Source organism: Dasypus novemcinctus, chromosome 14 (assembly GCF_030445035.2).
Source record: "Dasypus novemcinctus isolate mDasNov1 chromosome 14, mDasNov1.1.hap2, whole genome shotgun sequence".
NCBI lineage: Eukaryota > Metazoa > Chordata > Mammalia > Cingulata > Dasypodidae > Dasypus > Dasypus novemcinctus.
Genome location: NC_080686.1, coordinates 30,107,643 through 30,129,314, shown reverse-complemented (window position 1 = coordinate 30,129,314; position 21,672 = coordinate 30,107,643). Strand labels below are relative to the sequence as shown.

The following is a 21,672-nucleotide window of genomic DNA, read 5'->3' as shown; positions in this document are numbered from 1 at the left end:
AACATAGTTATTAATATGTAATCATATAAATAAGAATAATTAAAAATTGTAAAGACTGAAAGAAATGCAGCTGTATGAAGGCAGATAACAAAGATACTTGACCTAAACTTGGTGGTGTAAGAGGCTTTTTAAGGAAAAGAAGAGGGCATTTCTCAGCATATTAAAAGTTCATGTGTACTAATCCATGAATTAAAATGATTATGTCAATTAGAGCAAACAATAGTTGGCTGCAAACTTGATATCATGTTTTGTGTGGCATGTAAGTGCCCTACCTAACTAACATTTTTCCAAACTAACAGAAGATAAAAATAAATATTAAGCAAGACTGTCCTCTTTGGAGCATCTATGTTAGCAGCTGGGAGGCAGGCCATCTGTTCCCAAGTGGAAGGAACACCTAACATTGCTTCACTATCCACACACAGCACTTCTCTGAAGCTGTGAAGCACACTGGCATTTCCCCAGTAACACCTGAACCAGGTATGCGATTGGCCCAAGGTGCTTCACAGAAGCTGGACTGGGCCAGTAAATAATCAAAGCACCAGAATCAGAAAAACCATGAAATCATGAAATTAGTGTCAAGCTGAATTGTGATTTTCTTTTAATTGCAAAGAAATTATTTTTGAATTTTGAATGATGTACAAATTAATGAATGTCTCCTTGTCCCCAGGCACTGTTCTAAGCACTTTATAAGTATTGATTAATTTAATCCTCATAAGACATCTATGAAAAAGGTAGTATTAATAGTCCCATTTTATAAATGAGGAAACTGAAACACAGAGAGCTAAAGTAAATTTCCCAAAGTCACACAGCTAATAAGTGGCAGGACTGGGATTCAAATCTAATTTGTCTGGTTATAGAATTCATGCCCTTAATCACTGTATTTTTTATAATCTCTATAATTTCCATAAAATAACAATAGTAACTACTAACTTTGATCAAATAGTGATCAATGAGGATGATGTAACCATTATCTTCATTATATAGATGAAGAAAGGCTCAGATTTGATCTAGGGAGTCTGGTTCCAGAGCTCAAGGAATTAACTACCATAACATCTGCCTTTGTGCTAAGAAAAAAATCCAATTTTGCTCCTATTCTGGGTTTATTTAATGCTTTCTTCCCTCTTAAAGCCATACATAGGCTTTCGTTCTTCTGAATAAGGGGCAATCTCACCAAGTTCTTCATCTAAACCAGGAACATATGAAGTAGAACTTCGTCTTTAGCACTTTTCTTCTTCTTTTCCTATGCTTTTCCAATAGGTAATACTATTTGATGTCTCACTACGTGCCAGACCCTCTTCTATGTGTTTTATTCCTGTTATTCCAATTAATCCTCAAAAAAGAAAAAGCCTGTGAGATGGGTTTCATAATTACCCTCAGAGTCCAGATGAGGAAACTGAGGCTCAAGCACATAAAACCCTCATCCGAAGTCACACGGCCGAAGCTTGCCAGAGCTAAGATGCCAGTGCAGGCATGTCTGATCCCAAAGTCCAAATACTCTGGCCTGTGACACTGAACTGGCCCCAACTCTAAAAAAGATGTGAAGATACATCACTGGGAATCATAGGAGGAAAGCAATGCATGGGAGCAACATCCCCCTCCTCAGACGCGTGTCCTCGCTGTGGACTATCAGGCGATTGCTTACAGCAGAGAACGAGGAGGCGTTTGGCCATCTTGGCAAGACTGTTGACACTTTTGTTATAATTCAAGGTCACCAAGTTTTGCAATCCAGAAATTATCATGTCATTCAGATGTGATAAGACCTAAGGAAGTGATCAACCTCCTCACAGTAGGTTGACTGGGCCTTGAAATACCTACATACTGATTTACAGGGCAAGTAACCCCTGATAGGAAAGAACAGGGTTTGAGAACCCACTGACCAGACCTCCAACACTCCATCAGGAAGTTGCTTATTCTTCTGAGGTATTTGCAGAAGATCCTGAAGACGCAGTCAGTAGATTATGGGAAATAGAGTCAGGCAGACTTCTGTGTAGCTGTGCATCCTTGTGAAAGCGACTTAGCCCCTAGGAGGCTTTCAATGTATCTACAATTAATTCCTATCTCAAGGTGTTATTGAAATCATTACAAATATAAAGCGGGAGGCACTTTACAAATCTCAGATGATTATTACTGTCCCCTGTATCCTTGAGATAGGTATTTGCCAGCCACCCAGACTACAATAACTAAGCACCTTTCCCCAAAATATTAATGGAGAAAAAGTGGCAACTCACTTTAATTTATTTTCCTAATATCACAACAAAATACAATTCCTAATTTTGCAAGTTCTTTTTTGTTAGTTTGTCCTGCTTTCTGGTGACATGTTAACTTTCTAGGAAGCCTTCTCCAGGTCACGCTGTAGGATATGTTACTTCCATGGAACTTTCCTAGGAGGAAGCCACTCTCCTCAGTGAGACAAGGTTTCTGGTTTTAGCATGTACCCCAGAGACTCATCTCCACGTAGGTCATCCACATTATTTTAGGCACTGTGGTTTTCTCTACCCTCTTGAATTCAGCACTATTTCTTCAATCCCACCGGCATTAAGAGATGGAAGCAAATTTACCCTTAATATTTTAAAAAATTATCTGTTTATTGGGTTTAGAGTCCAGTCCCAAAGATAATGAAAGGATTGGAAAGATCTAATGTATAAAGGAAAATGAAAGATACCAATGTGCTTTATCTCACAAAGGCAAAAACCAACAAACAAAACTAGCCGTTCCCCACTAAAGAATGTAAGAAAAATGAAACTGTGCTGCAATGTAAAGGATTAAGAAAAATGTCAGACTGTCTTCAACGTGGATTTGGGTTAAATTCTAATGTTTTTGATTCTCCTCTTTAATATTACTATATTGTTTAGACTCATCTATTAAGGACAGCTTGGTACAGTCCCTGCTATATCCTTGCCCAGGGGCTGACAGATGGATCAGATAACTGCTCAGCATTCCTTCCAGCCCCACACTTTTGTTTTCCTGAATAGCTGGGCTGCAGTATCAGCGGAGTCGATTTGCCCTTGCAAGTTAGTGGCAAGAGTCTGCTGCTTGACAGAAAACACGAAGTCTCTTTGTCCTCAAATTAAATGCTTCTCTACCCTGTTCTAGATTATATTGTACCGTTAGTGATACCTTCCTGAGTGAATCATAAAATATTTTTGGTCTTCTAGAATTCCCTAGCAGAATGCAGACACTTACACCCTAAGGGAAGGCAATGTAACTAAAACCCTTATCAGACAGGATCAGAGACGGAGGCTGGACCTGCCACCTAAGACTGGAGTGGGGGGAGAAGAGAGTCCCAAAGCAGATGGAAGAAGGAGTTGCCGGACTGTGGAGGGTGTGCCCAGTTTAAAATGCTTCTCTGCATTCATGCAGAATATAAGGCTCAGCTACCCCTGCGCGGGTTTGGCCAGTTTTTCTATGAGCCTGGACCTTCTGTCAGGTCCAAGAACTGGACAGGACCCTGCAACCACAACAATAATCAGACCAGGCAGGGCTCCCACTTTCCTGCAAAATACTGAATGCACAGTGACAATGACCATGTGGGCTCCACACTCAGGCAATAAATAACAATGTAGTTACTATTAGGTATAAGGTACGGGTCTAGGCCCTTGGAATGGAACAGTAACTGAAGTGGACAAATCCTTTACCGTCATGGAGCTTGTGTTCTGTAAAAGGGAGTTATATAATGAAAGAGCACACGGTGCTCGAAGAGTTATGACCAGGAGCCCTGCCCTAGCTGACGTGTCCACCCTGAGAAAGAGCTGTTTCTATTGACATGTGAAGGTTTAGTAGTAGTTGGTGAAAGGTGTGTGTTGGGGCACAGCGGGATGCATGGAGAATGTTCCATATAAAGTTATCAAATATTCTCAAGCTACCACAAGCTACTAGTATAGTAGTAAGATGGGTAGAAGAATAACTTACATCTGTCTCTTACTGTTATCCAACTATTAATACAATAAATAATTTTACAGTAATACAAAATTATAATTTAAACTATTTTGTCTCACTTTACTTTGTGGCTTTAATGCATTCCTTTTAAAATTATTACTTGTAAATTGTGATCAAATTCTATATGGATATGGCATAACTTGAAGTTAAAAGTCAAGGTCGAATAGACTTTTACCCCTGATCATGCAATCATTGAGAACCAATCCCATAATGTGTAAGGTGTTAATGTCTGCAAATAAAATATCATGTTTGACATTGTGGCATGGATTTTCCCCCACCTACGCTGAATATGAATTATAGGTTGGTTCCTGCACTACAGGTGGACCTGTGGCAGCCCAGCAGTATCTCCTACGTATCGGAGGGAACACTTACTGACGTCCATACTCCCCACAATGCTTCCCAAGTGCTGTTAGCCTTCGTGCAGGAAGCCAGCATCCAGTACAAGTAAGCCTTCCTTTTCACTTGTATAAAATTCATTTGTCCTAAACTGAATATATATGATGGTTGTATTCCATTTGAGTGTCTACAAAACTCTTTCAGGTACTGTTTTAGGGATCAGAAAAGTTGATGTGAATACAACACAGCCCCTACCTTTGATGTGCCTGTTAGTCTAATGAGGGGTGGGACAGTCACACTGACCTATCATTTCACTCTTACACAAGTATTCAGTTGTAAACACAGAGAGTTTTTCTCCCTGTGAAGAAAGGAGAGTTGCCTGGCAAAGCCTAGAGGGTAGCTAGGAAGGTAGGGTCAGATAAGGTTTTCTGTAGGAGGTTGGTCAGCTAAGGCAAAGGATGAGACCTGAGAACCTTCCAGACAGAGAGGACAATATAAGCAAATGGAAGAAGCAGCACGGGATGTGTGCAGGGAATTGATGGTGTTCACCATCATTAATTTGCAGAGTTCAAGTCCGAGGGTAGAAAGAAGCTATGTTGAAGTGGATGGGGAGATTTTTGAAAGCTCTTACTGTGTCTTGTGGGTGGTGCTGTGCCACTGAAGGATTTAAGCAAGGAAGCCACATGTCAGTTGGGTGGAGGGGCCAAAGGAGACAATGACAATAGTCCAGGTAAGAGACAGTAGGGGCCTGAGTTAAGACTAGAGTAGCAGCATCAAGAGGTTTAAAAGCAGAGATGAAAAAACAAATCTACTGGACTTGGCAATTGGTTGGATGTATGTAGGAAGGGAAGAAATCAAAGATGATGCCAAGTTTTCTAGATTGGGTGACTGAGCAGACAGATTTGAACAGATTTGACTATTTTGAGGTGTTTTCTTTTTTAAGTGAATAGTTAGAATAGCAAGAGGAGAACAAGTGGGAAATAGTCATAGGAGTCAAAGAAGAAAAGAAAGATTTTCAAGAGAGGGAATGGTCAGCAGCGGTGAATGATATCCACAAGAAAACAACGGAATGGTTTCATTTGGATCTGGCAATTGAAAGCACATTGGCACCTCCAATGATAGGATTAGATTAATAGGAGAAAATGACAAAGAAGTGAGCAAGGCGACGGACTTGGCCCAGTGGTTAGGGCGCCCGTCTACCACATGGGAGGTCCGCAGTTCAAACCCCGGGCCTCCTTGACCCGTGTGGAGCTGGCCCATGTGCAGTGCTGATGCGCACAAGGAGTGCTCTGCCACGCAGGGGTGTCCCCTGAGTAGGGGAGCCCCACGCGCAAGGAGTGCGCTCCATAAGGAGAGCAGCTCAGTGCAAAAGAAGGTGCAGCCTGCCCAGGAATGGCGCCGCACACATGGAGAGCTGACACAACAAGATGATGCAACAAAAAGAAATATACATTCCCATGCCGCTGACAACAACAGAAGTGGATAAAGAGCATGCAGCAAATAGACACAGAGAACAGACAACTGGGGTGGGGGGGGAAGGGGAGAGAAATAAATAAATCTTAAAAAAAAAAAAAGAAGTGAGCAGGAGGTGAAAATATGAAACAGCAGAGCAGGCTAGTGCTTCTAGCAGTTACAACAAGGAGAGAAGAGAAAAAGAAGTAACTGCAGAGGGATCCAGCATCCGTGACTGAGATTTTTACATGTCTACCGACAGAGGGGAAGGACTTGTAGGTAGGGAAACATCGATGGTGCAGGAGAACGTGGAAGCTTGATGGAGAAGACAGGAGAGAACATACAGGTGGAGGGGTGGGTTCAAACTGTAGGAGGGATTCCTTTATCCTCTAAGACTAAAGAGGTAAATATTGGTCTCGTTACGGTTATAGGGAGGACAGTTGACAAGCTGAAGGAGATCAGAGCCAATGACTAAATTTTATGGGTGAAATAAGAAGCAAAATTATCTACTGAAATTGAAGAAAGACGGGGGTTGAAGAGGGTTGCAAAGAGAAAAATTGAGATACGAAATAATAAAAATTTGGCTGCAGAGAAGAGATGGTAACACCAAAAAAGTTGAAATTTTGTTGAACAAGAACATAAAAATGTCAGGATTGCAAGGAAGCTGAGGTTGTTCATGAGTCTAGTTCAAGTATGCATCCATGGGGTCTAATCTGGATAGGGTGGTAGTGTCAGGGAGGGATGATGGGACAAAATCAAAGAATCAAGGGAGGCATAAAGGGTTTTATATTGAAAAACAGGTCTAAGTGTGATGAAGGCATTGAACAGGAAGGAAGGAATATTACAATAAAGTGTGGAATATTGGATATTAAGATTACTGTGGTTTGGGGGGGTGGGGGATATACGGGAACCTCATATTTTTTAATGTAGCATTTTTTTGTAATGTATATATCTTTAAAAAAATACAATTTACAGAAATGATGGGGTGGAGGGGTAGGGAATGGGAACCTCTTTTATGTCTTTTTATGTTTTTTAATGTAACATTCTTTGTGATCTATTAACTTTAATTTTAAAAGTGTAAAATAAAATTAAAATTAAAAGATTACTATGATGGAAGAGTTATGGCTGGTGACAAGATCCAGGGGGTGGCCACACAGGAGATGGCAGAAGTAGAGTGTTGAGTGGAGATCATTCAGGCTGGGGTGTTCAAGAATGGGTGGAGGACATCAACAGAGGCTCTTCTCAGCAGTCTTGAATCTCCTTGGCTGATGACCAAAATAAAAGTGGAGAGAGACTGTACCCCAGCAGAGGAATATCAGGGAGTAATAAGGGTTTAGAAGAAAGCAGCAAGGGATGGCAGTAACTCTGAAGGGAGGGCGGGCTTTTCCTGGAAGTTAGAAGATTAGATTGGGAGTACAGGAGAATGCCGCCACCCCTCCCTTTGGCCCCATGGTAAGTGAAAGGCTAGAAAGCCACCAAAGAATCCGTGCACTGGGGAGTCAAATTTCTGATAGGTCAAGAATATGGGAAGAGAGAGGTCTCAGAAGAGACTGGAGGATGGAAGTTTCTTTATAAGGAAAGATGGACTCCAGAGGACACAAGGTACAGGGAGTGGTGGAGAGGAGGGGAGCCGGGATGGGGGGGACGGAGTGCAGTGTAGTGAATTAATGAGATTGTGCAACAGAAGGGAGGGAAAGCCTTATCTGGGGAATTCAGGGCTTAGAACCATGCTTGTAAATGCCTAACCTCAACTACCCCAGGTTTGCAGTAACTTACTGGACTGCAAATATTGGCACCCAGGCCTGGATGATATCTGGCCAGGCCTGCTCTCTGGTCCCTGAGAGACCCTGGGTCTCGGAGGAAGGCAAGGTGGCAGGAAGTCCAGGCAAATACTGCCAGAAAACAGCATTTCTGGTCCACACATATACTGCCTGCCAGAAAGATGGTTACAGTCTCAGTAAAGCACCAATGTGCTTTTTTGCAGAGAGATGCTTTATCTGGGCTTCTAGAATAGAGACAGTCCTGGCTGTGCATAAAACTATTGTTCATATCCCTCCAATCTGAGTCATCGCTGTAAATTTGGAGGCTCGCTTTGATTCTCTGAAGGCCTGGAAGGAAAGGACTTGGCAATTACATCTATAGGTGTTCAGTAACAACTCACATGCTTCATTAATTATATTATTCGGTAGAAAAGAATATACCAATTCGTGTATCATTAAATATAGATCATGTGGAACTGGTATAGAATAAATTACCACATGGTGTCTCAGAGAATAGGGAAAAAAATGAGCATTTTAAATCAGTTGTCTTCCTCGTAGAGAACAGTCATTTAGAATTATTCATTTTGTTAGTCCCAAGGTAATCCCGCATAAAAGTCAATTAAAATCCAAGGGGCCAGTAGGTAGAAATCATTTTAATTGACTTTTATTGTTGTAGCCTGGGGTGTTTTCAAAAGATTATCTTTCACTCTGTGCATCTATACATAATGTGTAGCTATAGTCATATTTAGAGTGGAGATATGACCCTGTGTCTGGGACCTAGAGGTGATCAATGAGATGACAGACAAGATGGCTCATTCTGTAATTTAAAAATATGTCATTTTGTAAAATAATTACCTTTAAAAATTGGCTATTATATTTCAAATTTTGAGCCCCCCACCCAGGAAGCTTTGGGGAGACATTTTGTACTGAGTGATAATATCACTTGAAAAATTCTTAATAGTTCCAGTCTCTATTAGAGAAGGGGTACAAAACTGAAGTAGGAATGCATAGCCCACAAAGAACAAGGAAAATATAACAGGTGAAAAAAAAATTTAGCTCCATTTCACTGCCTTCTCATTAATCAGCTTGTTTCCAGTAAACTACTTGATGAAAATGCAGCTGGACCTTCTAAATAGTTACTTTAATTTTCAGGTTGATCTTTTAGGGACTATAGGTTATAGTCTTCTCCCTCATGTGACAGAATAGCTAGGTGGGGAGCAGGTATAGCTCAGTGGTTGGATCACCTCCTTTCCATGTATGAGGTCCCAGGTTCAATCCCTGGTATCTCCTTAAAAGGGGGGGGCGGGGACCTGATGGGGCTCAGTGGTTTGAGTGCCTAATCCCCCAGTACCTCGTTAAAAAAGAAAGAAAAAAAAGGTAGCTAGCCCCCAGGCCAGGAAGCTGAAGCTGTGCTTCTCCTGCCACCACTGTCCTTTGCAAAATGGCCACTCATTCCCATGAAGCTGGTGACTAGACATTGGAGTGCTGAGTCAGCCGCCACAACTGCCTTTAACCAGTCGCATCTCTATGACCTTGACATGGTCGCAGCGCAGGTGATGGCCATTACCTCACCATTAATGTCCTAGCTTATCAGAGTCTGCCCAGCTGCAAGGGAGTCTAGGAAAAGCTGTTTTCAGCTTACCAGCTCTTGTAGTACAGGACATCCATAAAGGGAGTCAGAATCAATGCCAAGAGCCAATTGACTGTATCCAGTACAGAAAATTAAGAGAGGAAAGAGGAAGCAAGGATCAGCTCTATTCTAACGTTCTATTCCATTTTTATGTCATCTGGAATCTGGGAGCAATGAGTTTCCATTTTAGTTAGCCTAAATTAATGGTTTCCAGATTATTAGTCTAAATTAGCAGTTCTTAATCCTGGCAATATGTTAAAAATTACCTGGTTGGCTTTTTAAAAGGCCCTGTCCACAGAGAGCTTTTTAAAAGGCCCTATCGCCCAGTCAGAGGACCCAATGTGGAACATATTTTAAAAAGCTTAGATGTGATTCTAATGCAACCTGGCTTGCAAACCACCAGCCTGAATGAATGAATAAATACTGTGTATCTGAAGACTATCTCTATTTAGGGGTTTTGGAGATGTTAACTCGAAAATAAGACTGAGAATCTTAATAGTTCATTAATCAAGGGAGCTAATACCCAACTAGTATGATTCCATACACCCTCTAACTGAAAGCTTTATATTACAATTTTATTGTTTTGGTGAAAACACTAGTAAGCTTGACTAGAAAATATAAAGGTAAGTCTTTTGTATGACAAATTACCCATTAGAATTACTTTGATAATTCTCTGAATGGGCATTTCATTATGTGATTAGAAATACGTTGTCATTTATCGATTGATAATCAGACTCTAGTAAATTAAGAAGCCTAGGTTTTCTTATTGAGCTTATTAGGAAAAAACCTAACTTTGTAAAGGAAACAATAGTTATTCTGCAAAGACCTGCCAAACAAACAGATATACCCATATCAAAACTTCACAACTTTCTGAAATAACCACTCTTACCCTGAGTGGAGATAAGTTTCTACTTGTTTATATTTAGAAGGGATCCATCCACTCTGGAATTTTTTTAAAAGCAATAATCACATTACAGCTTGTTTTTGTAAACTATTCTCCAAAAATTTCAAATCTTTGAAAACTTTATTTGGTATTTATGTATTTTATCTTTCTAAACTGGAAGTTCAGAACGATTCTTGTGTAGATTGCTGGCATGGGCAGATCTTTTTCCCTTAGTTTCTTAGGATAGGAAAAAAGTAGCAAGAAGGAATGGATAGATGGTCCTGGTTGGGGAAACATACCTGGTTGTTGCCTGCGATGACTGGAATAAATTGACAGGTCATAACGTCCTCAGCCCTGATCAAACTTGTCTCTTGACTACCCCAGAGGCTATCAAAGTGTAGGGAAGTTTGGACTTTGACATAGCGGGTTCATTTGGTTCTCACAACACAGTATTTTCAATAAAAGTAACAACTGAGCAATGAAACATCAGAAGAAAGATGGCTTAGAAAGCCTTTTAGCCTCTAAATATACACACAATTGTAACCTGTATTTATTTTTTTAAAAGAAGCAAATTTTACATAATGCCAATTTAACCAATGGAGAAAAAGGTTCTATCAACCAATACAATTTCCATTAGACTAGAAGGGTAATATTTAAAAATCAGTCATAAGCCGAAAAGTTTGTTTATATGGATTACAGGCATCATCCTTTGAAGCACAAATTATCAAATAAGGTCTTATAGCAGATCGGTCTGTAATCATCTTCATTTGTAAGTTCTTTGTAAATTCATAAGGCTTGAATCTCAGTCTACAGATCAAGGGATATCTAAGCTTTGTAATCCAAATTTTCAGAAAAGTGGGAAACCAAAAAATTCAGAATCTCAAATGGGATTTATGTTTTACCATGTATCTGTCTATTGTTTCCTAGAACCATAAGACAAATGGTCTGTCCAAACAATGTTTGTGATAGCCGAGTTCTAATACTGTTACATCCCATTTCTGAACATTTGGAGCTAGACAAACTTCATTGTACTTGAGATGGAAGGCTTTTATTTTAATAATATGTCAACTGTGATCCATCAGGCAAAAGCCACAGCCATCCTTTGAATTGCCATGCAGGGCCTTGTACAAAAACTACTGTAACTCAGACCCAGTCTTGAGGCATAAGTTTAAGGGGTTGGTCTAGTACTCTATAAGGAACTGTAACATTTATTGCAGCGCTCCCTGGCTGGATCTGGTCTTTCCTTCTCTAGATTAGAGTTTCATTTTCTCTTTAATCACCTTGTTTCTACTTTTCATCTGATGCAACAAATTTCAGACCTTGTAGAAGGTCTTTTGTATTAAGCATAGTTAATAAAGAGGTGGTAGCTGCTGAAAGTATGATAATGGGTGTCTGAGAGCCTTTCTTCTGATCTGGAGGAGGTCTTGCTTGGGAAACGGGTCTTTGAACTGGCTGTGCTGTAAGAGTTTGAGCCTTATAGGCAGATGTACAATCCATTACAGATTTCAGGGTTGTACCGTGGTAGGTGCCCATAATGTCAGTTTTGAAACCTTCCATTTCTTCTTTTCCTTTTAATCTTTCATGGTCATATCTGTTGTAGGCAGCAGGGATTGGTCATTTGGTATGCAATGTGGGATCTGCAGGTGCTGCATTTGGGGCCGGTCACTGTTTAAGTGCATGCCCTGCTCTGATTTTCATAGACTGAAGAATTGCAAAAATATCATTGGAAAAAATCTTGTGCTTGGTAATATAGTTGTTCTCGTCCTCCACACTCTCTCTCTCTGCTGACTGTATCTTGGGTTACATCTATCTCAGCATCCACAAAACTCTGCTGTTTAAGGGCAGTTATGTCATCATCTAGATCAGTCTTGATAGTAAATCTTTTCTGAGCCATAATTTTGGCATTGATTGCAGCAATTTTTTCCACTGACATAGCCTCAGAAAAGATCTAATCTGTTCAGTTTGTACAATCCCTTCTTTGTGACCCTCTAAATGAGTAGCCCATCTCTCTTTATCAAGGCACACGCACTCTTCATCATCCTTCCTAGTTTCTTTGTTTCTGTTAAAACTTGTGTAGGTCACTGCTGAAGATCTATCTCTAGGGGCACTTCTGTCTCTACTTCATCATTGAGATATCCAAAAGATCTTTTCAGTCAGGTCTTCTAACCAAAGGAAGGTTTTCACTGGCTGCATGTCGGACATAAAAGGGATGAGAAGGGTGTACATTATTAAGTAGAAATAAGATAGAAGCCAATGTGTAGTACTCTCTGGGTTGGCCTTCCTTTCCAGTCTCCCAAAATGCAAATTGATCTTCACATTCTTGGGTCAGGAGAACTCCCTGAAGACCATTCATCTCCCTTCACCACCATCTCCCTCTCTTGAATGTTGTACTGTCACAAAACACTGAGCATGTCTGCCATCCTTCCTGTTTGGGTTTGCCAAAGACAAAAGTCTGCTGCTAGCAAATCCTAGATTCCTGCCACATAGTGAGGCAAGATGGTGGGTCTGTTGGTCTCTCTTCACTTTTTCCTGGAGCTCAGCTGTGGGCAATCAGGCTTCCCTTCTTGGGCCTCTTTCCCTTGAGCCTCTCAGGGTGTCTGAGCCTTTCTGCAACTCTAGGCAACCTGGAGTCCTCTTTCTCACATGGCAGGGTCAAAATTGTAGAGGTCCCTTTTCTGTCTGTCTCCTGTGTCATTGTTTATATAAGACCTCAGTAAGAGGGCAGAGACCTAACCTAGGTCACACCTCACTGAGGTAGTCCAATCAAAAGCCCTAGAGTAATCTAATCAAGTGATCCAGTCAAAGGCCTATAACTGAATTTAATGCAATCAAAGGGCCCCACACCAACAGGAATGGATCAGATCCTGAACAATCTTTTCTGGGAGTCACAAAATTCTAACTGTCACATCCCCCACCCCCTCCTCACTGCAGGACATGCCTCCTCCTTCTCCAGTCACCTCCCCCTCCCTTTTTCCCCTCCCCTATCCCTTTTCTTCTCCAGCTTCCCTACCCCCATCACCCCTGGACCCAACAGCAGCTCCAATAGCCATCCCTGCCTACAACAGCAGCTGTGGCAACCTCATTTAGTTCTTAAGACCTACATTTGCAATATTGTACAATTCTTTATCCTATGCAAATATAATGTCATTTGTAATGTACTGCCTGGAGAGGAGAAAGAAAACACTAATGCACAAGTTATTCACACTGATAACCTGAAGATCCACTCAAATTTTGAACCACTGCAAGCAGCTGCCAAGGGAATTGACCAACTTTTTACCACTCCATCTTGATTTTTTAAATATTTCCAGTTTTAAAGTAAAAAAAAATTGAAACACAAAAGCAGTAAGCAGATGATTAATTCCTGATTAAAGACTTTGCCCACACTGGGCATTCGATAAACAATAAATAAGTGAAAAGGAGTATCCTACACCCAGCATTTGACCTCAGTAAATCATGGCCCAAAAGAAGTATTTATTTGGGTCATTCAACTTTTTAAAAATTAAATGGCTTATATAGATCAGCATTGAAAGTTATTTAAAGATATTATTACATATTTTAGAGCACTTAAACCATTAAGCAAAAGGTAATTTTTGGAAGATAAAATAGGAAAGCTTTTAGTTACCTGCCAACCCCCCCAAAAAAAATCACTCACGGGCTTTTCAACTTCTTTAGGTGTTTCAGGTGGTTGGAGCCCTTGTTACTTCGTGGTCACTCTATTTAATGGGGGCAGGTGAGTACTGAGCCTATAACCAGCTCAGATGTAACATCAAGAACACTAGTGACACCACGCATTGCAGGACCCTGGAATCCCCCACCCTGGCCACAGCCTTTAGCCTCCAAATGAGTTCATTTGGCTAGCTCAGCTTTTCTTCTCTTAACACTCCTGCTCTTGGCAGCCCACTGCATAGCTCTTTCCAGCTGTGGGTATTTTTTCGGTTTCCTGTTGAGGATTGCAGCTTCTTCCCTTCTTCCCATTTCTCTCATCTTGGGATACATATGCAGGGTGATGATGTGAGCAGTTTCTCACTGATGAAAGGAATGTGAGCAAAGAGAGGACATGGAAAGGGGAGCAGCAGAGCAGCAAGAAAATGTATGTCACATCAGCCACAGAGTCTCAAGACTTGAATTTGGATTCAGATTCTGAGTTTAGATTCTGGCTCTGCACTCACTAGTAGGGTGCTGCTGGCAAGTTCTTAACCCTTTTGAGGCTCCGTTTCTCCATTTGTAAAATAACGATGATAGAACCTACTTCATCATAAGAGCAGGGATTTGAAATACATAGTACAGTGCCTGACATATAATAAGTTCTCAGTAAATCTAAGTGCTCATAGCTATTATGAAGTTCTTGTAGATGCTCAATGTAGCTATTATTACTATTTTTTTATTTAGGCTATCTGCCCATAATAAATTTACATTTTAAATTTATTATACCATTTATTTAACAGTTTTCATTTCCTTAGGAACTTTTTCCCAACATTTGGTATTTTTTAGAACTGTTCATCTTTGCTGTCCTTTTCATAGATTTATGATTTTCTTTTGATATCACATGCTTTTTATATTATCTCAATTTATTCTTCATCGTGTCTCTCACTGAAAATCCAGGGTTCTCATAGAAGATCTCCAGAAAGCACTGGAAGCGGGAAGCAGTTTGCGGACCCAAAGAAATCGAAGATCCCTTCCTGGATATAATTATGAAGTTTATCACTCCTTGGAAGAAGTATGTAATCAAAGGAAATTTCATTGCTTTTATACAAGCCTGTCGTTATCACTTTGGTCTCCACATTGGGAAACAGGAATCAAAACAGAGACAAGGGCTATATGAACGATAAATATAATTCTTATGTTTCCTAGGAATCTCAATTCAATCATCTCATCCATTATATAAGTAGCAAAATAATTTTAATTTCATTTGCCTTACCCAACCTACCCCAACAAAGGGCATGGGAAGTGCAATGGAAGAGTGAGATAATGTTGTAATAATTATGGCTATACAGACCTTAACAAAAAGCCATGGAAGGCTAGCCATACAGACATTAACAAAAAGCTAGCCAGAGCGTGCGGGCAATGATTTGGTTGAGGGGTGGAGTGACCTTTCATGCTTTCCCTGCACCCTCTGCAAAGCTGAGACTTCCCAAAGACCAAACCTCATTTGTGGCACCTCAAGACCTTTGAACGGATCATTATTTATTTTACCTGGAAAACTCACAGCAACCATACTCCACCCCACATCTTTTACCATCCACCTGAACTACTACATCTCAGCTTTAGTAAGATGGTGGGTGTTTCTAATCTTCCACACTAGGTCAGACCACGCTACCCTGGGGTATTTCCTGCCCCCGTAGCATATGCATGTGATGACTACCCCAGTTTTCAATTATATCATTGTGTGATTGTTTGTTTAATACCTTTCTTTCCTAGTAAACTGTAAGTTCCATGAGGTCAGGGCATAACTTTCTTGTGAGCAAAGAGAGATGTCCCAAAAGAAAGCTGTTTACTGAATGACTAAATGAATAAATACACACATTGACTAATGAATAAACCATCCTCTCCCTGAATTGAAAAAGAAGTACCACACATAGAATTAATGACATCCCGTTATATTCTTACAAGTAGTTTTGGTTCTCTTGACAGTGACTGTCCTTTCAAATTATTTCCAAGTATTTAATATCTCAGCATGCTTTTGATAAACTTGAAATCAGAAGCAATGGAAAGGTTTTAGATAACTTTGCACATGGAAGTGCTCCTAACATGCACTAAAAACTGGTCAAAATTATAGATATATAAGATATAGATATCCTGCTCATTAGACTAAATTTTTTAAAAAGGAAAAAATACAGGTACCTCAGAACATTTTTTCAGTGCAGGCTTCCCCCCCCCCCCCCCCCCACATAATGGAACCAGTGGGACACTGTTACATGATTTCCTTACTCTTTAAAGGGCTTTTAAGTCAGAGCCATCACCCCTCTTGCTAAGCATCTTATTCATCTGTCTCAAATATAACTTCTCCTGATGACAGATAAGTGTGTATCTGGATCAATGCAAATTTATCACCATTACTGAGAAAATTATTCAAAGTGTATGCCCTCTGACATGTGGCTCTGTAGAATAATCTTAAATACAAAAGATAATGCCTTTTCTCAGCATTTCATTTTCAGTAGCAAGTTAAAATATATGGGACCTTAATTTAACACTTTCAAGTAGTTTGGATGGTTTTCCTGCAGCTTTCTTTCCTTTCCTCTTAAATATTGGAGGAAATATGAAAATAAATTTTGATTTTCAAAATGGAAATACAATTAGTTGTCTATAAAATTCTGCCATCAAAATATTACACATGTGATAGAGAAGGAATGCTTATATAGGAAACAATACAAAATCATGAAGCTATTCTTTGTAAAAACAAAAAATGTCATTTTAAGTATACTGAAAATTTTTAAATTATAAAATTTGTTTTTATTAAATTCTATACTCCATGTAAGCTCTCTGTGTCCCAAGATTTATTGTCCCTTTGTTATCTTTGGTTCTGTAAAAACTCCTTAATTGTGAGAGAGTCTGACATGGTCTTTGTTTATTTGCTTTTAGATTCAAAACTGGATGCATCATCTGAATAAAACGCATTCTGGCCTCATTCACATGTTTTCTATTGGAAAATCATATGAGGGAAGATCTCTTTTTGTGTTAAAGGTAAAAATAAGAAGTTGTTAGCTAAATAAAAATATTTACCAAACATTCACCTCTTTCTATTTTGGCTTATGGGGAAAATAAATGAAATGGTCTTCATAGAGTTTCAACTTTAACATCATCTGATAACTTAAAGAAAATTTTCCCTTGGGTTTTTTAGCCACATTTAATTTTTACCATTGAGTATTACAGAGAGTACTGTTTCTAACTTCTGCAGAGCTACTGATGCACTTACAAAGTTAATGTCCTTCACAATTATTTATGAGTTGGTGCTACGTAGGATGAGCCAATGCAAAACTATACAATGTGTAAGAAGGTATGCGTCATTCCCATCCTTTGACTCTGCATTCTCTTCTAGCTACTGATCCTCTCAGCCAAACTTGTAAAAACACTTAACTATATTCACTGCCTCCGCTTCCTCAACTCTCATTCAGACCTTGACTCACTGGTATTTGCCTCTACTTCTCAAAAACCACCCTTGCCGAGGTCAACATTGTCCTCCTGCTCGGTTCTCCTCCTATCTCTCCAACAGCCCCCTCGGGTCTCATTTGCTGCCTCCTCTTTCTCGGTCTGTTTCCTTAGGTTTTTAATCCCAGGACTCTATTCTCAGCTCTCCTTTCACTTCTCCAGCCCTCTCTAGTTGGGCATAGCCACCGCCATGGCTTCAACGATCACCCCCAGACCTTTTTATCCAGTGGAGTCCTTCTCTGGAACTTTAAAGCCTATTTGGCATTTTTCTCTGGATTTTTACATAAGCACCTCCGACTCAACATATTCAACAGAAATTATCTTTTCCTCCAAAGTCTTCTTTAATGAATGGCACCACTGCCACTTCCTCCCTCCTCCCTGCCCCCTGCAGTTCAGAAACGTGAACATAGTCCTAAATTTTTCTTTTATTTTAGCCACTTAAGTGAAATCTACCAACAGAAATGGACAATTCTGACATCTAAATATGTTTTGGATCTGCCCCAACCTTTTGTCACCATTGCTGTTGCACTTATCTCTGTGTTCATTCTCTTTGACCACTGCAGTGACCTCAGTACTGAACTTCCTTTCCAGTCCCCAGGTTCTTTCCTCCATTCCCCTAAGCTGTCATCCACACTCTTTTCAGTGTGAGCTCTCTCTCTCTCTCTCTCTCTCTCTCTCTCTCTCTCTCACACACACACATACACACACATACACACGGTCAAAATCCTTTAGAGCCTCTGCATCTAATATAGAATGAAGCCTCATCTCTTTTACATGGTACCTGTATTAGTCAGCCAAAGGGGGGTTGATGCAAAGTACCAGAAATCTGCTGGCTTTTATAAATGCTATTTATTTGGGGTAGAAGTTTAGTCACAAGGCCATAAAGAGTAAGTTATTTGCTTCACCAAAGTCTGTTGCCATGTGTTGGAGCAAGATGGCTGCCGTTGTCTGCAAGGGTTCAGCTCCCTCTTTCTCTTCAGGCTCCTTGGTCCCAGCTTCTTCCAATCTCAGCTGTAGGCTGGAGTAAGTCTTGTCTCTCTCCCTGGGCTCATCTCTTTCCAGGCTCAGCTGTTCTCTTCTCTCCACAAGGCCAGCTGTAAACTATCAGGCTCATCTCTCTTCCTGGGGCTCTAGCATCAAAACTCTGTGCCCTCCTCTGTCATTTTGTTTTCTGTGTGTCTGCCTGCCAAGGAGGCAGGGACTCAATGTCCTACTGATATGACCGAATCAATCTTAATTTAAGCAAGTAAAAGTGAAACCTCCAAATTTAATACATTCAAAGGGTATCATGCCCAGAGATCAGTTTACAAACATAATATTTCTTTTTGGAATTCATCAGTAATATCAAACTGCCACAGTATCCAAGGGCCTCATGTGTTCCCTGGCTCTGTGTCCAGCTTCATCTGTCATTCTTGCCTGACACTTTGTATTCCAGAAGCAGGTCCTCAAATACGGTGTGCTCAAATTCCCTTCTAGGCCTGCGCTGCTTACCTCCAGCTTGTCTGTCAGGCAAGCTTCAAGTCTTGCTCAAGTACTCCAGGGCTCCTCTTTTAAGAAACTTTCTCTAACTCCCCAGGAAAAATTAGCATGCCACCCCAGGGTTCCCATGATGGATTGATTGCATGTCTCTCTTCCCACAAGTATGTAAGTTCCTTGTCTTTTCATGTTTGACTTTTCAGTGCCATACATGATGTCTGACATTGAAAGGGATTCCCTGAAATATTATTTGAATTAATTAATGAGTGACTACCATATTCACTATGAATACAATGTCAAGAGTTACCTATTGATTACTGGATTAGAAAACACATTATAAGTAATACTGATATAGTAAGATTTGTACAAAAAAAATCTGTTACTTGATACTACCAAGATTTCCATTTTGTGTTATAATAAAATTTAACTTTATCCACTTACAAAGCATAGCTATTTCTTTAAGACCTCGCCTTTCTTAAGGTATATATGCACCCACATGCATACATACACACACATAGTAATTTAGGCTTTTACGTAACAGTCACATATTGTATTAAAAATGGAGAATAAAATCAATTTTAAGGATTGCCCTTTTTCTGGGTTATTTTCTGATGCTTTGATTTGTAATTAAGCAATATAAATTTATTGTTTCTATATAAACAAGCCTGCACTTCCCAAGTAGATAGTAAACCTCTTTATCTTTTATGGGTACCCAATGTATCAAACTGTAGTGGATTAGCCTGCAACTTTATTGAATTATACTTGTCAGTGAATCAAAAAATAAAAGCCTGAGTTGGTTACCCTGAATACTCTTGTTTTCAGCTCGGCAGAAGATCACGAGCTTACAAAAGAGCTGTCTGGATAGACTGTGGTATTCACGCAAGAGAATGGATTGGTCCTGCCTTTTGTCAATGGTTTGTAAAAGAAGTAAGTTAAGCCCTTTATACAATGTCCATTTCAGCTAGTTGGTGCTTCCCATGTGTTTTTATTCTGCTGAAAGAACAAAAGTGGAAATCTGAAGCCAGTGACCTAATCGAATGATAACACCTTGGTTTTGTGAGTTATTTTCATGTTTATGAAGGTCTCTCATAATCCCTGGCTCAGTTTATCCTCTCCTCTGCCCTTGAAGAGAGGATTTTGCCAGCCCTCATTCAAGAGGAAGAACCTGAATGTCAGTGACTTTATGAAATTGAAACAATTTAGGAGCCATCCTTAGCAACCAACATCACCCAAATTCCAATCTGTGGTATTGCAGAGCAGTTTCTTATGTGATATTCATCTCAGAAATCCCTGCCTTGCTTGGCTTTCCCTTCAAAATGATTTCACATATGCTATAACAACAAAGAGGTGACAAATTATTGCACAGTGCCTTCCTGGTACTGGTCTGTAATTTAAATATAAAGACCTTTAGCTTGTGGATTTAACACCCTCAGTTTCTGTTATTTTTCATTCATTCTAATGGCGATGACTTATAATGTTTTCTCATTTTCCTAAGGCTTCATTAGAATCATGAACCCTCTGAGGCTGGTATATGGAGGTGGGTCCCTATCCCAAGAGTGAGCAGACTTTGTGGCCCAGTAACAATGTGTTGTGATATTTTTCTATTCATTGTCAAAAATACGACTTTCATGATTTTTTTAAACCTTGGCTTCTTAGTTTAAGAAAAAACAGCCCTTCAAAGGACACCAAGCACTAGTACTAGTAGTGGAAGGGAAGGAATCTAAGAAATTGATGGTATTTAGCCAAAAATTAACTACACATTTCTTTAGGCTTGTACCTATTAAGAACTACTAAGGATGAAAAAGACATTTAAATATTTCAGTTATATTTTACTGTGCTTCATGGGGAAATTACATGCCATAGCAGGTATGACAGTTTGAATTTGGTGAATCCCAAAAAGACTGTGTTCTTAAACTAATCTATTCCAGTGGGTATAGTACCCTTCGGTTGCATTGGATTCACTTAAATCACTTGATTAGATTGCTTTTGATTAGACTACGTCAGTGAGGCAGCAGCCAGTGTGGGTCTCTGCCCTCTTGCTAGGTCTGATAAAAATGGAGACACAGAAAGAGAATACAGAGAAAAAGGAATTGATCCTGCAATGTGAGAGAAAGGACTCCAGGTTTGCCCACATCCGAGCTCAAAGAGAGAAGCTCTGTGAGGCTCAAAGTGCTGAGGCCCAGGAAAACATGTGCCAAAAGCCTAATAGCCCACAGGTGAACTCAGGGAAAAGGCAGGGCAGCCTAGACTGGGAGAGGGGGCCTGGAAAGAGACAAGCCCCATGCCTGGTTGCTCACAGCTGAGCTCCAGGTAATGGTGGATTCTAGAGGGGAAGACAGAGGTCGGCAGCCATCTTTGCCACGTGGCCAGACACCAGGATTAACAGTAGCTGACGTTGGTGAGAAGGCATCTCTGATGGTGCCTTGATTTGGACATTTCATGGCCTTAGAACTGCAAGCCTTTACCCCTAATAAATTTCCCATTATAAAAGCCAACCCATTTCTGGTACTTTGCATTGGCAGCTCTTTGGCAAACAAAGACAGTGGAGTTCTTAGTGTTTTCTTTTATTCTGTTGACTTTTGTTTTTGTGTTTGTTTGTTTGTTTTGGAGGTACCAGGGATTGAACCCAGGACTTCGTACATGGGAAGTAGGTGCCCAACCACTGAGCTACATCTACTCCCCAGTTCTTGATTTTTGAGAACTCTCCTAGGTCTTAGAAAATCTCTCTCACAAAAGTCAAGAATGATAAATAAATAAATAGCGAAGAATGAACTAAGTTTGCAAAACTTGCCTCTCTACCACCACCAAACAGAATCCTTAATTTTATAAATACTATATGTAATAACTACAACTTTCAAACTATTCCCATTAATAATTCAAAATAATCCCTATTATTAAGAAATTCATATTCTCTTAAAATGCTATTTCATCCTGCTAGAACAAATACAAAGTTAATAAATTCATTCTGTTAGCTTGTATTAGATATCCCATATATACACAACATACTGTCTGCTGTTTCAAGTTTCAAAAAAATAGAAAATGGTTATGTACTG

At 40.0% G+C, this 21,672-nt stretch overlaps 1 protein-coding gene and 1 pseudogene across 2 annotated transcripts in view; one reads left to right on the top strand and one right to left on the bottom strand.

Moving 5' to 3' along the window:
* The window catches only part of CPA6 (carboxypeptidase A6), a 402,022-nt gene that overhangs the window by 247,696 nt on the left and 132,654 nt on the right, over window positions 1-21,672 (top strand). For both annotated transcript variants that reach the window (XM_058275619.1, XM_058275618.1), the window contains exons 3-6: window positions 4,256-4,380; window positions 14,600-14,714; window positions 16,577-16,678; window positions 19,442-19,546. In XM_058275619.1, the coding sequence (XP_058131602.1) occupies window positions 4,256-4,380; window positions 14,600-14,714; window positions 16,577-16,678; window positions 19,442-19,546 (447 nt within the window). The remainder of the gene's footprint in view (window positions 1-4,255; window positions 4,381-14,599; window positions 14,715-16,576; window positions 16,679-19,441; window positions 19,547-21,672) is intronic.
* Window positions 10,870-12,417, bottom strand: LOC101439175 (parafibromin pseudogene; annotated as a pseudogene).